The sequence below is a fragment of the Lutra lutra genome, chromosome 2 (assembly GCF_902655055.1).
Source record: "Lutra lutra chromosome 2, mLutLut1.2, whole genome shotgun sequence".
NCBI classification, from domain to species: domain Eukaryota; kingdom Metazoa; phylum Chordata; class Mammalia; order Carnivora; family Mustelidae; genus Lutra; species Lutra lutra.
The window spans coordinates 172,942,435-172,958,465 of record NC_062279.1 but is presented as its reverse complement, the minus strand read 5'-3'; the positions used below and the strand labels follow the sequence as shown (position 1 = coordinate 172,958,465).

At 45.0% G+C, this 16,031-nt stretch overlaps 1 protein-coding gene across 2 annotated transcripts in view; it reads right to left on the bottom strand.

Annotated features, from left to right (window-relative positions):
• Window positions 1–314: 314 nt before the first annotated feature.
• C2H4orf19 (chromosome 2 C4orf19 homolog) overlaps window positions 315–16,031 on the bottom strand; it is a 92,532-nt gene continuing 76,815 nt past the window's right edge. For both annotated transcript variants that reach the window (XM_047719088.1, XM_047719089.1), the window contains 2 exons: window positions 5,133–5,186; window positions 315–4,105 (listed from right to left, as the gene is read on the bottom strand). In XM_047719088.1, coding sequence (XP_047575044.1) covers window positions 3,190–4,105; window positions 5,133–5,164 — 948 coding nt within the window. In that variant the 5' untranslated portion in view covers window positions 5,165–5,186 and the 3' untranslated portion in view covers window positions 315–3,189. The remainder of the gene's footprint in view (window positions 4,106–5,132; window positions 5,187–16,031) is intronic.

Here is a 16,031-nt window from a genome sequence, read left to right as displayed (position 1 = left end):
GGGCCTCCCACTTGGAGATGCTGATGGAAGACTTAGGAAGACACAGTCCGACTCTCTGGGTCAGAGGCAGAGTGAAGCCAAGACGGGGAGTCGGTGACTGGCCAGCAGTTACTAAGCATGGGCAAAATGGGCGTGTGCTAAGCGGCCTCAGATTCTCCTCATTCCTCTAAAGATCTGGTTTGACAGTTACGACAGTTTGCTACTATCTGCCTGGGAAACCAGAGAAAAACATTTACTTTCTTATTTATATGATAGTTCAACTTCCCCCAGTAAAAAATGTAGACACACACGCATGTGCACACACGCACACAATATAGAAATAATCTTGTATCAAAATCAAGATTTAACGTGGCAAATAGCCACATGACACAATTTGCTTAGATCACGAAAGACCAGGATGTCCCCTCCTAATCAGAGCCTGTGCCTTCTGTTCAGAGTGCATCCGTGCTTTCAAGTTGCCCAGAATATTTGAAAAGTTCACTACTGCCAATCAACCACTTTTCTGATATGGGGTGGCACCAGGCTCTAGAAGGAACACAGAGTGGGATGCTAGTCAGTTGCTAGACAACCTGGTGGATAAAGGTAACATCTGGAATTTCTTTTCAACCTGAAGATTCTATCCTCGGACATCCTTTGGTACAGCCTGGATATGGGGGGGTAGACAAAAGGCGCCATGATAGCTTTAAAAAAAACACACTCGAAAATCGTGGTCATCTGCTAACGTTTCTGAAGCAGTTATTTGCACAAAAAGAATCTTTAAAACTTAGGTGAACCGTTAACATGGTGAAATACCCGTGGCAGTCTCAAAATGGGAAAGCATGTACACATGCCAAGCGCAGAAGTGTGTTTCTACGCAAGCCAAAGGGACTGTCTGCACTCATTCCTCACCCTACCCCTCTTCCGTCTGAATTGTCCTCTTTCACCCTCCTGTTGTTGAGACAGCAGCGGGAAGTCAGGATGCCTGTCGCGGTCCAGTCCTCCTTCCACTGGACCAAAAATTCAATGCCCTTCTGATATGTCAACTGTGAATACCTCTTGCAAACTGGCTCTCTCCAGGGCTCTTGCATTCTGAGGACCTGATGTGGCAGACAGAGCAAGCTCACTGCCTCAACGTTCAATGTCTCTTCTCCCTCTTTTCAGTAAGCAAATCCTGAATTTAACTGGAAAATCCAGCCAAAGAGAAAAATAAGCTTTCTTAGCCTTTCTTGTGGCTCAATGTGACCATGTGACTAGATGTTGACCAAGGAGGTATAAATGGAAGGGAGGGTGATTCCCTTCCTTCTTTTTCCTGCATGGAAAGGACACCCAAGGATTGGAAGACACAGTAACCTTGAGAAGGAAGCCAAGATGATGGGAGCACAGGTCGCTGATGGGATGGAACTCTAGCACCCTGGACTGCTAACTATGGACTTTGTTTACATGAAGAGGTAAATACATCTCTCTTTTTATATAAGCCACTTAACACATGCAGCTGAACCTAATCCCAACAGATACACTTTGGGAAACTGTTGAAGGGGTCACTCTCAAACAGGAAGCACTCAGTGTACTTAGTACAACAGCAAATCCACCTATGATGCAATTCACGATGACAACAGCTTATGTTTTAAGCACTCGGTGTGACCCTGTATGTAGAGACGGTATGCCACCAAACCAACCCAGGGTAATGTACGTCTGGTAAGCATCAGTAAGCATCCACCATCCTTAAAGATGCTGGGAAGCTCAGAAATCAAGTTTTTATTTAAAGGATCACCAAAGCGCAGTGATGACATTATAGACACTTGACAGTATTAGAGTTTTCAGGTGTGAGGACATAAAACCATTTTTCAAGGATTTGTTTCTCACTGATAAGATGTAGCTTTTTATTGAGTGCCTACTGTGTGTCAAGCACCGTGATAAATACTTGCACAATCTCATTTAATCCTTACAAATATATACTATTATTCTCACGTAATGGATGGGCAAATAGAAGGGATAAGTTATTTGCCCAAGGTCGTGTGGCAAAGCTGGAAAGCAAACCGAGGTTAGCCACATTTCAGAGCCTGTGTTATGAAATGCCATATGCTGGCATCTTCCGTGTTTGTAGTTTTCTAGAGAGACTGGACCATCCTCTAAATTCTACACTGAGTCATGTTGGAGAGGCAGTTCTTGTTTTTATAAATTAGAAGACTGGCACCCAGAGAGGGCTGTGGTTCATCCTTCGGTAAGATCAGAGCATGTGGTATCATGAGTCTGAATGGCAGAGACAGACAGCCGAAGCCATCCTCAGCAAACGGACTGGTTCTCCTCACTTGCCACTCGGCAGTGCGGCTCTCCAAATGGAAAGAAACACCAAGATTTACTGACACTCGGTCTGGGGAAATCAGAACTACCTTTGAGTTACAACGGACAGACGCATATGTTGTTATATTTTAAACAGAATCAGACATTAAGTGGCATAAAACGTCTATCTCTTGGCTCTTCCCAACCTCATGAACTTAAAACTCAAATACAACACAAGCGGTTTGCAGAATTATTTTGGCCGGCTTCCCCGAGTCCCAGAGGAGATTAAAAATAACGTAAAAAAGTTAAGGTCAAGGTGTCTTAATATCGCAGCTAATGACTAACCATTTGCTTACTGGTGGCTTCTTCTCCATTCTGAAGTCCGCTGAGCTCAACTCGATGTCAAACAAGTGGTTAGTGATTAGTTCCCTGGGTGACTGTCCCTGAAGGCAAGCCATGCTCTGGGGACACACTAGGCACTTTCAGTGGGGGTAGCTACCTTTTCCAGGTTGGGTACAATGTCTGGCTCGCAAAAGCAAGACAAAGAATTTACAGACAGAATGTTCTGTGATTCTGCGCCCTTGGTGGGTGGGGAGGGGATTAAACGCCGGGATTTCAGAGCATTCTGAAGAACATCGATCCGTGGGTGGACGAGCAGGCCGTTTAATTCCTGCATGCGCCGTGGGCAGTCCCGCACCGCCCACTCTGATTTTTATTCCAGAGCCCTGAGTGACGGCCCGTCGGCACCGCGGGGCGGTCGGTACTGAACAACAAGCGCTCGCGCGCAGGCCCCCCGGCGATCATCAGAACAGATATCGAGTGAATAACCCGGAAGGCCGCCGGGGGGGGGGGGGGGGGGGGGGGGGGAACACCAGTCTGTCCACAGAGCACGCGCACCCAACGTGCGCACTGCGCCACCTGCTCAGGGCCCTAATCTGCCTCGTCCATGTCCACGTCTTCTCCGGCGGTTGCTGCTTCTAAGGCCGCAAGGGCTTCGGCCACCGCCGCATCCTCATCCTCCGCGTCCCCGCCCGGCTCGCCGGGGGAGCCACGTGCATCCTCCCGCTCGGTTCTCGAATTGGCCTGAGCAACAGCCTCCTCTTTAAAGCAGACGCTTAGGCCGTCTGTCGTCACGGCCTCGTTCAAGGAATCCCAACTTCTCTTCAAGGGGAAGGGCATATTCAAACCGTGCTCCCCTGCCCTGGGCTGAGTTCCCACCAGGGGGTCCTCCTCAGTCTGGCTCTTGGAAAGACAGTTCTTTTCTTCCCGATCAGCTTTGTCTACAACAGAGCCCCAAAGGGGAGGGTAATCTGGGGCCGGGATCTGGAGGTCATGGTCTAGTACTTCCAAGGCAGGACCTTCCGCCCTGGAAGCAGCTCTAGAGTCCCCATTTCGGACGACCGGGGTCTCTTGCAAGGCCAGCAGCGCACTGTCCTGTTGTCCCGGGCCTCCTCTTTCTGGGAAGGGGTGAGTTGGGGCGACGCTGTTCGCAGGCAGTAAGCCCCTGTCTTCCTGGTGGGGCCCATGATCTCCAGTGGGCTGCAGGGGGGCCAGGGCAGGGCTGATGCCATTGATGGCACTACCGGCCTTGCCCGCACAGTGTCCCCCCGCCGTATCCCCCTGAGGGGGCTGTCCTGGAGGAGGCCAGTGGGGCTCCTGCCCGCCACAGGCTCGGCCTCTGCTGGACGTCCTCTTCAGGCCCTCGATCTGCAGCTCATTTTTGTGCACGAGGACTTGGCTGCTCTGTTTGCCTTTCAGTTTACCAGTGTCACCTTCATCCACCTTGCAGCTGTTCACCTCGTTGACATAGCCAGGGGAGGACACTTGAGCCGGATCAAAGAGATAGCTGGGGCGGGGTGGGGGGGTGTGGGGGGGGAAGAGACAAGAATGAGGGTCAGGCCAAACACTAATTCACTTTTTTCATTACTACCTTTATGAATGACTAACTTCCATCATTAATACTTTTTCTGCAGGCTCTTCTTCCTTCTATTCTTACTGTTAATTTCTGGGATTGTTCCATTATGCCTATATGTGTGTCTAAACCAATTAGATAGAGTTGGTGTAAATGTGTACCCCCCCTCCCCCGGAAGCAATCCTAAGAAGAGATCCAAGAGAGCATGCAACAAAGTACAAAGTGATTCATAGAGTTTAAAACAACCAAACAGGGAAATAAAACAGATGTGCGATAATAGGGGAATAAAGGATTAAGCACATCCCCTTAATGGAATATTGTGCAGTCATTAAAATAATAAATATGAAGTCTGGACCGAATGAATGACACTTATAATAAATATTTATTATAGTGTTTTTTGGATAAAGCCTACCATCATATTGTGACTACAATAGAATAGAATTTATACACACACATACGTATGAATAAAGGGAGACAGTCATTTAGCTACAGATATAGAACTAGCATGATAAAAAGTGTTATTTGTGAAGGAAGCAAATTAATTAATGTTTTCCCTCTCGTTTGTGTAGAATTCTCATGGGATCCAAGTTATTCTGAAATGGAATCTGGACATATGTGACGGGCGTGATTTATGTTCAGCGATGTCATTTCATTCAGGCACCAACCCAAGCTTCTCTTTGCACCGAAACTCTCTGGGGAATTGGAAATTCAACCTAAACCAAGTTTGCTCTCAGAGGATGATGTCGTTCCCAAAGCGCTCTGATGGTGAGCAAAATAAGTTTAAAAATCGGGGCCACATGTCCCCTTAAATGGTATCAAAGCAGTTGCAAACTCATAATTTCTTGGCAATGCTGGTCATGCCCCAAAGCAGGATAAACGCACTAAACCCATGTCTGGTCTTCAGAGGGCCCCTGTGGTAATCCCAGATTCCTCCACTGCCAGGTTATGTTTTCAACCTTACCTTTGTATCATTTTACAGCACCTGCACCCCATCTGGATTATTTTGCGTTACCATCTGGAAAAGAAAGTTAAAAAGGAAAGAACACAGTGAATGACAGGTGAACAGGAATTACGTTTGCTTTCTCTTCCCCAGATACTCCAAGTTCGTTGAGTCACAGTTTTTGGAAAAAGGATAACATGCGAGTCAGGGATGCCAGGGTTCCTAGGAACCCCTTCCTTTATCCCAAACCGCGGATTCAGAGCTCTCAAACACCTACGGACACCGGTCTCTGTGCCAGGCCCTTTCACCAACCCTGGGAGTTACCTGTGACATCTCCCATTGGCAAAGGAGGCAACACAGGCTGAAGAATGCTAGGGGGAGAACGGCGGGGTTGAAAAAGGTCTGTATCATTTCCTCCCTCACCGCCTTGTGCTGGGGATGAGGGAATGTGTCCGCATCGGGAGGTGAAAGAGAGAAGAGAGGATTCTTTACAGAGGGATTAGCTACTCCAGCGTTTAAGGACATCTGGGTAAGGTGGTTGACTGCTGTGTTCCACAGCAGACACCTAAGGAGGTCACAGCTGTGGTCATCATTCCAAGCTTCACCCAGACTGGAGTGCACCTGTGCTGCCTTTCCCATGACTGGGCCATCCCTGGCTCCAGTCCAAGGGCTCCAGGCTCTTACAGCTCAAGGACGGGCCCCTGGGGGCCTTCAGGCAGCAGGTGGGTTCAGCTCTGGACTGCTTTTATCTCCCACCTGCCCCTTTCTGAGTGTCGTGTTTCTCGATGCTTGCCTCTGACTCACATCTTCCCTCCATGGAGAACTGATCCTGTTGTTCTGATCTTGTCTCTGAAGAGCCGAAACATTGGTGTGGAAGAACCTCTAAGTCACTTCCCATTTCTAAAACCTACAGCCTTTAAAATGGCCGGTAACAGAATCTAAATCCCCGGTCCCTCCCTCCCTGTAAGATACACACCCTAGGAAGAGGGACAAGTGGTTCGATGTTGGCTGTGTCGCTGCCTCCTAGCCCCTTCTTCTGTCTTCTTTTAGTCATGGCTGGATTCCCAGGATGCCCTCACAACCGCTTCACAAGCCTTTACCCACATGGTAAATGACCTGTGCTCTCTCTTTTTTTTTTTTTTTTTTTAAAGTTTGTTGTTGTTGTTGTTGTTGTTGTTAGTAATCTTTACACCCAATGTGGGGCTCGAACTCACAACCCCGAGATCAAGAGCTGTATGCTCTTCGAGTAAGCTTGCCAGGCACCCCATGACTGGTGTTTTTTAAGAGGTTAGAGATGGGGCACCTGGGTGGCTCAGTGGGTTAAAGCCTCTGCCTTCAGCTCAGGTCATGATCCCAGGGTCCCGGGATCGAGCCCCACATCGGGCTCTCTGCTCAGCGGGGAGCCTACTTCCCCCACTCTCTCTGCCTGCCTCTTGGCCTACTTGTGATCTCTCTCTGTCCAATAAAAAAAAAGTCTTAAAAAAAAAAAAGAGGTTAGAAATGGGTAGGTTATGGGACCTACGTAATCCACGAACAACTTCCCATGGAGGGCTGAAAAAGTGGCCCCCCCAAAGTTAGCCTATCCTAATCTCTGGAACTTGTGAATGTTACTGCTTATGACCAAAAAAAAAAAAAAAAAAGTCTTTGCCGATGGGATCATAGATTGGAGATGGGGAGATTTACTTGGAGTGTATGGTTCAGAATCCAGCTCTGCTTCCAACTGGCTGTACGATATTGGGCCTCAGCTATCCCATCTGTAAATGGGAATGATGATATGTTTACCATATAGCATTGTTGGAGAGTGTGTGAGTTAATTTTCACAAGAAGCACATACTTATTATTCAGACCTATTTGGACACAGCACATTAAGAAAAAAAAAAAAGGATGGGGGTGCCTGGGTGGCTCAGTGGGTTAATCCTCTGCCTTCGGCTCAGGACATGATCCCATCGGGGAACCTGCTTCCCTTCCCCCCTCTCTGCCTGCCTCTCTGCCTACTTGTGATCTCTGTCTGTCAAATAAATAAATAAAATCTTTAAAAAAAAAAAAGGATGGGAGGAGTCAAGATGGTGGAGAAGTAGCAGGCTGAGACTACTTCAGGTAGCGGGAGATCAGCTAAATAGCTTATCTAAAGATTGCAAACACCTACAAATCCAACGGGAGATTGAAGAGAAGAAGAACAGCAATTCTAGAAACAGAAAATCAACCACTATCTGAAAGGTAGGACTGGCGGAGAAGTGAATCCAAAGCGATGGGAAGATAGACCGCGGGGGGAGGGGCCGGCTCCCGGCGAGCGGCGGAGCAATGGAGCACAAAATCGGGACTTTTAAAAGTCTGTTCCGCTGAGGGACATCGCTCCAGAGGCTTAACTGGGGTGAAGCCCAGGCGGGGTCAGCGCGGCCTCAGGTCCCACAGGGTCACAGAAGGATCGGGGGTATCTGAGTGTCGCAGAGCTTACCGGTATTAGAACAGGGAAGCCGGATACAGAGACAGAGCCGAGGAGTGAGCTCTCAGCTCGGGGTTACCGTGAACCGGTTGCACTCAGTCAGCTCAGAGCACGGCCAGAGGCCCGGGTGATGGGAGTAATTGGGCGCTGTTCTCTGAGGGTGCACTGAAGAGTGGGGCCCCGGGCTCTCGCCTCCTCCGGGCCGGAGACCGGGAGGCTGCCATCTTCATTCCCGTCTTCCAGAACTCTACCGAAAGCGCTCAGGGAACAAAAGCTCCTGAAAGCAAACCCAGCAAACCCGAGCGGATTACTCAGCCTGGCCCCGGGTAAGGGCGGTGCAACTCCGCCTGGGGCAAAGACACTTGAGAATCACTACAACAGGCCCCTCCCCCAGAAGATCAAGGAGAAACCCAGCCAGGACCAAGTTCACCTACCAAGGAGTGCAGTTTCTATACCAAGGAGAGCGGCGGAATTCCAGAGGAGAAGAAAGCAAAGCACGCAACTCATGGCTTTCTCCCCATGATTCTTTAGCTTTGGAGTTAATTTAATTTTTTTTTCTTTTTCAATTTTTTTTTCTCTTCTTCTGCTAAATTTTTTTAACTTTTACCGTTTTCTTTTTTAACATTTTTTAAATAGTTTATCTAATATATATATATTTTTTCCTTTTTATATTTTTTATCGGCTTTCTTTTTTTAATAGTTTTTTTTTTCTGAACCCCTTTTTATCCCCTTTCTCCCCCCTCACGATTTGGGATCTCTTCTGATTTGGCTAAAGCATATTTTCCTGGGGTTGTTGCCACCCTTTTAGTATTTTACTTGCTCCTTCATATACTCTTATCTGGACAAAATGACAAGGCGGAAAAATTCACAACAAAAAAAAGAATAAGAAGCAGTACCAAAGGCTAGGGACCTAATCAATACAGACATTGGTAATATGTCAGATATAGAGTTCAGAATGATGATTCTCAAGGTTCTAGCTGGGCTTGAAAAAGGCATGGAAGATATTAAAGCAACCCTCTCGGGAGATATAAAAGCCCTTTCTGGAGAAATAAAAGAACTAAAATCTAACCAAGTTGAAATTAAAAAAGCTATTAATGAGGTGCAATCAAAAATGGAGGCTCTCACTACTAGGATAAATGAGGCAGAAGAAAGAATTAGCGATATAGAAGACCAAATGACAGAGAATAAAGAAGCTGAGCAAAAGAGGGACAAACAGCTACTGGACCACGAGGGGAGAATTCGAGAGATAAGTGACACCATAAGACGAAACAACATTAGAATAATTGGGATTCCAGAACAAGAGGAAACAGAGAGGGGAGCAGAAGGTATGTTGGAGAGAATTATTGGAGAGAATTTCCCCAATATGGCAAAGGGAACAAGCATCAAAATCCAGGAGGTTCAGAGAACCCCCCTCAAAATCAATAAGAATAGGTCCACACCCCGTCACCTAATAGTAAAATTTACAAGTCTTAGTGACAAAGAAAAGATCCTGAAAGCAGCCCGGGAAAAGAAGTCTGTAACGTACAATGGTAAAAATATTAGATTGGCAGCAGACTTATCCACAGAGACCTGGCAGGCCAGAAAGAGCTGGCATGATATATTCAGAGTACTAAATGAGAAAAACATGCAGCCAAGAATACTATATCCAGGTAGGCTATCATTGAAAATAGAAGGAGAGATTAAAAGCTTCCAGGACAAACAAAAACTGAAAGAATTTGCAAATACCAAACCAGCTCTACAGGAAATATTGAAAGGGGTCCTCTAAGCAAAGAGAGACCCTAAAAGTAGGAGATCAGAAAGAAACAGAGACAATATACAATACCAGTCACCTTACAGGCAATACAATGGCACTAAATTCATATCTCTCAATACTTACCCTGAATGTTAATGGGCTAAATGCCCCAATCAAAAGACACAGGGTATCAGAATGGATAAAAAAACAAAACCCATCTATATGTTGCCTACAAGAAACTCATCTTAAACCCGAAGACACCTCCAGGTTTAAAGTGAGGGGGTGGAAAAGAATTTACCATGCTAATGGACATCAGAAGAAAGCAGGAGTGGCAATCCTTCTATCAGATCAATTAGATCTTAAGCCAAAGACTATAATAAGAGATGAGGAAGGACACTATATCATACTCAAAGGAACTGTCCAACAAGAAGATCTAACAATTTTAAATATCTATGCCCCTAACGTGGGAGCAGCCAACTATATAAACCAATTAATAACAAAATCAAAGAAACACATCGACAATAATACAATAATAGTAGGGGATTTTAACACTCCCCTCACTGAAATGGACAGATCATCCAAGCAAAAGATCAACAAGGAAATAAAGGCCTTAAATGACACACTGGACCAGATGGACATCACAGATCTATTCAGAACATTTCATCCCAAAGCAACAGAATACACATTCTTCTCTAGTGCACATGGAACATTCTCCAGAATAGATCACATTCTTGGTCCTAAATCAAGTCTCAACCGGTATCAAAAGATTGGGATCATTCCCTGCATATTTTCAGACCACAATGCTCTAAAGCTAGAACTCAATCACAAGAGGAAATTTGGAAAGAACCCAAATACATGGAGACTAAACAGCATCCTTCTAAAGAATGAATGGGTCAACCAGGAAATTAAAGAAGAATTGAAAAAATTTATGGAAACAAATGATAATGAAGACACAACAGTTCAGAATCTGTGGGACACAACAAAGGCAGTCCTGAGAGGAAAATATATAGCGGTACAAGCCTTTCTCAAGAAACAAGAAAGGTCTCAGGTACACAACCTAACCCTACACCTAAAGGAGCTGGAGAAAGAACAAGAAAGAAACCCTAAACCCAGCAGGAGAAGAGAAATCATAAAGATCAGAGCAGAAATCAATGAAATAGAAACCAAAAAAACAATAGAACAAATCAACGAAACTAGGAGCTGGTTCTTTGAAAGAATTAATAAGATTGATAAACCCCTGGCCAGACTTATCAAAAAGAAAAGAGAAAGGACCCAAATAAATAAAATCATGAATGAAAGAGGAGAGATCACAACGAACACCAAAGAAATACAGACAATTATAAGAACATACTATGAGCAACTCTACGCCAACAAATTTGACAATCTGGAAGAAATGGACGCATTCATAGAGACATATAAACTACCACAACTGAACCAGGAAGAAATGGAAAGCCTGAACAGACCCATAACCAGTAAGGAGATTGAAACAGTCATCAAAAATCTCCAAACAAACAAAAGCCCAGGGCCAGATGGCTTCCCAGGGGAATTCTACCAAACATTTAAAGAAGAACTAATTCCTATTCTCCTGAAACTGTTCCAAAAAAATAGAAACGGAAGGAAAACTTCCAAACTCATTTTATGAGGCCAGCATCACCTTGATCCCAAAACCAGACAAGGATCCCATCAAAAAAGAGAACTACAGACCAATATCCTTGATGAACACAGATGCAAAAATTCTCGCCAAAATACTAGCCAATAGGATTCAACAGTACATTAAAAGGATTATTCAACACGACCAAGTGGGATTTATTCCAGGGCTGCAAGGTTGGTTCAACATCCGCAAATCAATCAATGTGATGCAACACATTAATAAAAGAAAGAACAAGAATCATATGATACTCTCCATAGATTCTGAAAAAGCATTTGACAAAGTACAGCATCCCTTCCTGATCAAAACTCTTCAAAGTGTAGGGATAGACAGCACATACCTCAATATTATCAAAGCCATCTATGAAAAACTCACTGCAAATATCATTCTCAATGGAGAAAAACTGAACGCTTTTCCGCTAAGGTCAGGAACACGGCAGGGATGTCCGTTATCACCACTGCTATTCAACATAGTACTAGAAGTCCTAGCCTCAGCAATCAGACAACAAAAGGAAATTAAAGGCATCCAAATCGGCAAAGAAGTAGTCAAACTATCACTCTTCGCAGATGATATGATACTATATGTTGAAAACCCAAAAGACTCCACTCGAAAACTGCTAGAACTTGTACAGGAATTCAGTAAAGTGTCAGGATATAAAATCAATGCACAGAAATCAGTTGCATTTCTCTACACCAACAACAAGACAGAAGAAAGAGAAATTAAGGAGTCCACCCCATTTACAATTGCACCCAAAACTATAAGATACCTAGGAATAAACCTAACCAAAGAGACTAAGAATCTATACACAGGAAACTATAAAGTACTCATGAATGAAATTGAGGAAGACACAAAAAATTTGAAAAATGTTCCATGCTCCTGGATTGGAAGAATAAATATTGTGAAAATGTCTATGCTACCTAAAGCAATCTACACATTTAATGCAATTCCTATCAAAGTACCATCCATTTTTTTCAAAGAAATGGAACAAATAATCCTAAAATTTATATGGAACCAGAAAAGACCTGGAATAGCCAAAGGAATATTGAAAAAGAAAGCCAAAGTTGGTGGCATCACAATTCCGGACTTCAAGCTCTATTACAAAGCTGTCATCATCAAGACAGCATGGTACTGGCACAAAAACAGACACATAGATCAATGGAACAGAATAGAGAGCCCAGAAATAGACCCTCAACTCTATGGTCAACTCATCTTCGACAAAGCAGGAAAGAATGTCCAATGGAACAAAGACAGCCTCTTCAATAAATGGTGTTGGGAAAATTGGACAGCCACATGCAGAAAAATGAAATTGGATCATTTCCTTACATCACACACGAAAATAGACTCAAAATGGATGAAGGATCTCAATGTGAGAAAGGAATCCATCAAAATCCTTGAGGAGAACACAGGCAGCAACCTCTTTGACCTCAGCCGCAGCAACATCTTCCTAGGAACATCACCAAAGGCAAGGGAAACAAGGGCAAAAATGAACTATTGGGATTTTATCAAGATCAAAAGCTTTTGCACAGCAAAGGAAACAGTTAACAAAACCAAAAGACAACTGACAGAATGGGAGAAGATATTTGCAAAGGACATATCAGATAAAGGGCTAGTGTCCAAAATCTATAAAGAACTTAGCAAACTCAACACCCAAAGAACAAATAATCCAATCAAGAAATGGGCAGAGGACATGAACAGACATTTCTGCAAAGAAGACATCCAGATGGCCAACAGACACATGAAAAAGTGCTCCATATCACTCGGCATCAGGGAAATACAAATCAAAACCACCATGAGATATCACCTCACACCAGTCAGAATGGCTAAAATTAACAAGTCAGGAAATGACAGATGCTGGCGAGGATGCAGAGAAAGGGGAACCCTCCTACACTGTTGGTGGGAATGCAAGCTGGTGCAACCACTCTGGAAAACAGCATGGAGGTTCCTCAAAATGTTGAAAATAGAACTACCCTATGACCCTGCAATTGCACTGCTGGGTATTTACCCTAAAGATACAAACGTAGTGATCCGAAGGGGCACGTGCACCCGAATGTTTATAGCAGCAATGTCTACAATAGCCAAACTATGGAAAGAATCTAGATGTCCATCAACAGACGAATGGATAAAGAAGATGTGGTATATATACACAATGGAATACTATGCAGCCATCAAAAGAAATGAAATCTTGCCATTTGCGACGACGTGGATGGAACTAGAGGGTATCATGCTTAGCGAAATAAGTCAATCGGAGAAAGACAACTATCATATGATCTCCCTGATATGAGGGAGAGGAGATGCAACTTGGGGGGTTAAGGGGGTAGGAGAAGAATAAATGTAACAAGATGGGATTGGGAGGGAGACAAACCATAAGCGACTCTTAATCTCACAAAACAAACTGAGGGTTGATGGGGGGAGGGGGGTTGGGAGAGGGGGGCTGGGGTTATGGATATTGGGGAGGGTATGTGCTATGGTGAGTGCTGTGAAGTGTGTAAACCTGGCAATTTGCAGACCTGTACCCCTGGGGATAAAAATATATGTTTATAAAAAATAAAATTAAAAAAAAAAAAAAGGATGGAAGCCTCGCACTAAAGAAAGATAAAATCTAGTTGCCACAACACACACATGAACAAACGCATTTGCAACAACAAGTAATTCTTGTTTTCTGGATAAGGGTCAAACGGTATATTTCTATCAACTGTGCCACCAACTGAAAGATATAAGTCCCAAGTGCCACAAAAGTTCCTCAGAGAGAGAGATCTCAGGGAGCTCCACCAGTAGTCGGGCGTACAAGCATTTCCTTCTTCAAAGTGCTCTCAATTCAATGACCCCATTTCCAGAGCCTGGAATTTTGTTCCCAGCCTCTGCTCCCACTTGTGCCTATTTTCTGCTAATCATTCACATATCAGCTGGACACACAGGACAGATAACAAATACCACATGCGCCTCCTCCCCTCCATCAGCCCCACTTCCCTCCTACTCACCCCTCTCCCACCCTGCTCCAAAACCCTGCCCCTCTTCCCACTTGCAGTAGTTTTATTTATCTTGGACTCTCTTTAAAAACACAATTAGTTAGGACGATGGGTGGTGGGGAAAAAAAAAAAAAAAAAGGAAAAACCAGGCTTTGAAATGTTTGAGAGAGGACCGACTGTGGGTCATCATAAAGTCTTTGAAGCCATCGTGAGATATTTTCTTTTCCTTTGTTAAGAAAATTTTTAATTGATTACAATCTCATAAAAGTTTTAAATTGGTAATTCAGCTTTTTAAAAATTAACATATAATGTATTATTTGTTTCAGGGATACAGGTTTGTGAACCATCAGTCTTACACAATTCACAGCACTCGCCATAGTACATACCCTCCCCAATGTCCATAACTCAGCCATCGTGAAATATTAATCTCTGTAAAAATATCTGGGAGGTCAATTTTCGAATGGGGAGCTCAAGAGGTGTAGGAGGGAAGGCTTTCAGGAAGGGAGAGAGAAGAAAGAAGGGAGGAGGTACCTCAAGGGAGGGGCAGGCCTTGAGCCACACCTTGTGTTTGCAGGTGTCAGCGGCTGACCAAGGTTGACCTGGAGAAGCCTGGCACCCACCTTCCCCTGATGCAGGGGCCTGAGCCTCTGAGCCACACACGGAAATGCAATGACTGCTGAGACTGAAGATGCCAACTGGAGAGCCACCACATCCCTCTTCCCTGTAGGATTTACAAGTCACCTGTGGCTTTTAGGCTCTCCTCCTCCTCCCCCAGGAAAACTACAGAATCTCTATTTTTTCTTCAAAGCCACGGAATGTGAAGGATGTTTTGATGGTGTTTCCCCTTTCCAGAACAAGTTTCTAGCTTGGCTTCTCCCCCACCGCTGGCCTTTGGGGCACACCGCATGGGTTTCCTCCAGACCTGGTCTCCTACCTGGGGCCATGCTCCGAGCCTCTCTGGCCAGCAGACACAGCCTCTTCCTGGTCAGGGCTTGGCCTTCTCTCTCACACGCCCAGGGTTTTCCCTGGGCATTCCTTCCCTCACTGAGGCAACTGCGTCCCAGGCTGTGTGACCGCGGACGGAAAGGGTGGGGACTAATGTATTTACACCCAACCCCTGCCTGCCCGTATCTAGGGTTTCCTTCCTTATATGAAGATTTCTAATAACAAATCCAATATATTTCTTTTTTCATATGTCCCGTCCACATCCACATCTTGCTTTGAGTGAGGAGCTCTCCTATTTCCAGGAGCGAAAAGGGAATATTCTTTGCCTGGTGTGACATGTGAAAATGGGGGGGCCAGGAGACGTGCTCTTTTGAAATAAGACTGAGTTCAAAATGGGCAGTCTACCCACTTTCTCCTCCCCTCCTCAACTTTGACAACAGCTAGCTTGAAGGCAAGAACTAAGTTGTCAGGTGCATTTTATTACTTAGCAGAATCGAAATCTGCTTTCTCTTTGGAGTATAAAAAAGCAACAGAGAAGCAAAGGGCAAATCCTTTGCAACCATCGCCTGGTTTACACAGGGGAAAAGCAAATACCATTAGGATGGTATGTCCGCCCACCGCAGGCACCCGCCCGCGGAGTCCTGTGTTGGGGGTTGACTCTGCCCTGTGTTTTGCGTTGAAGTTAAACAGTCCTGTGTTTGAGGGTGGACTCACTAATGCTCTGTCAGTTACTAGTCAAGTGTCCTTGCTGGAAAATCCTGTTCCATGAGGGGGAACGTGGTGAGGGTGGGGGGAAGTGGGAAGACCACGGAGAGTCAGTCTTCTGCCACTGGGCAGAGACACTGAGTCTTCATCTGACTCAAGAGACACAGAAAAAGGCTCAGCCCAGCTGCCAGGGCTGCCTGTGAATAGGGACGGTCCTAAGGAGTGACAGAGGCAAAGGAAAGAGGAACCAGCTCGTAAAGGTTCTACTGGCCAATCAGGAACAATTGAGCATCAAAATAAATACTACGGATACAAAGGATTATAACCCACTGCATAAAACGAGGACTTGTGAATCTCGCGGATAGAAATTTTAAAGAGGGAAATTTCTGCCTTATAAGTAGAAAGCCAGCTGACACACACACAAGGGATACTGGGACCAGAACAATCACCATCATAACAGTACATGACTCCAGCCAAGAACC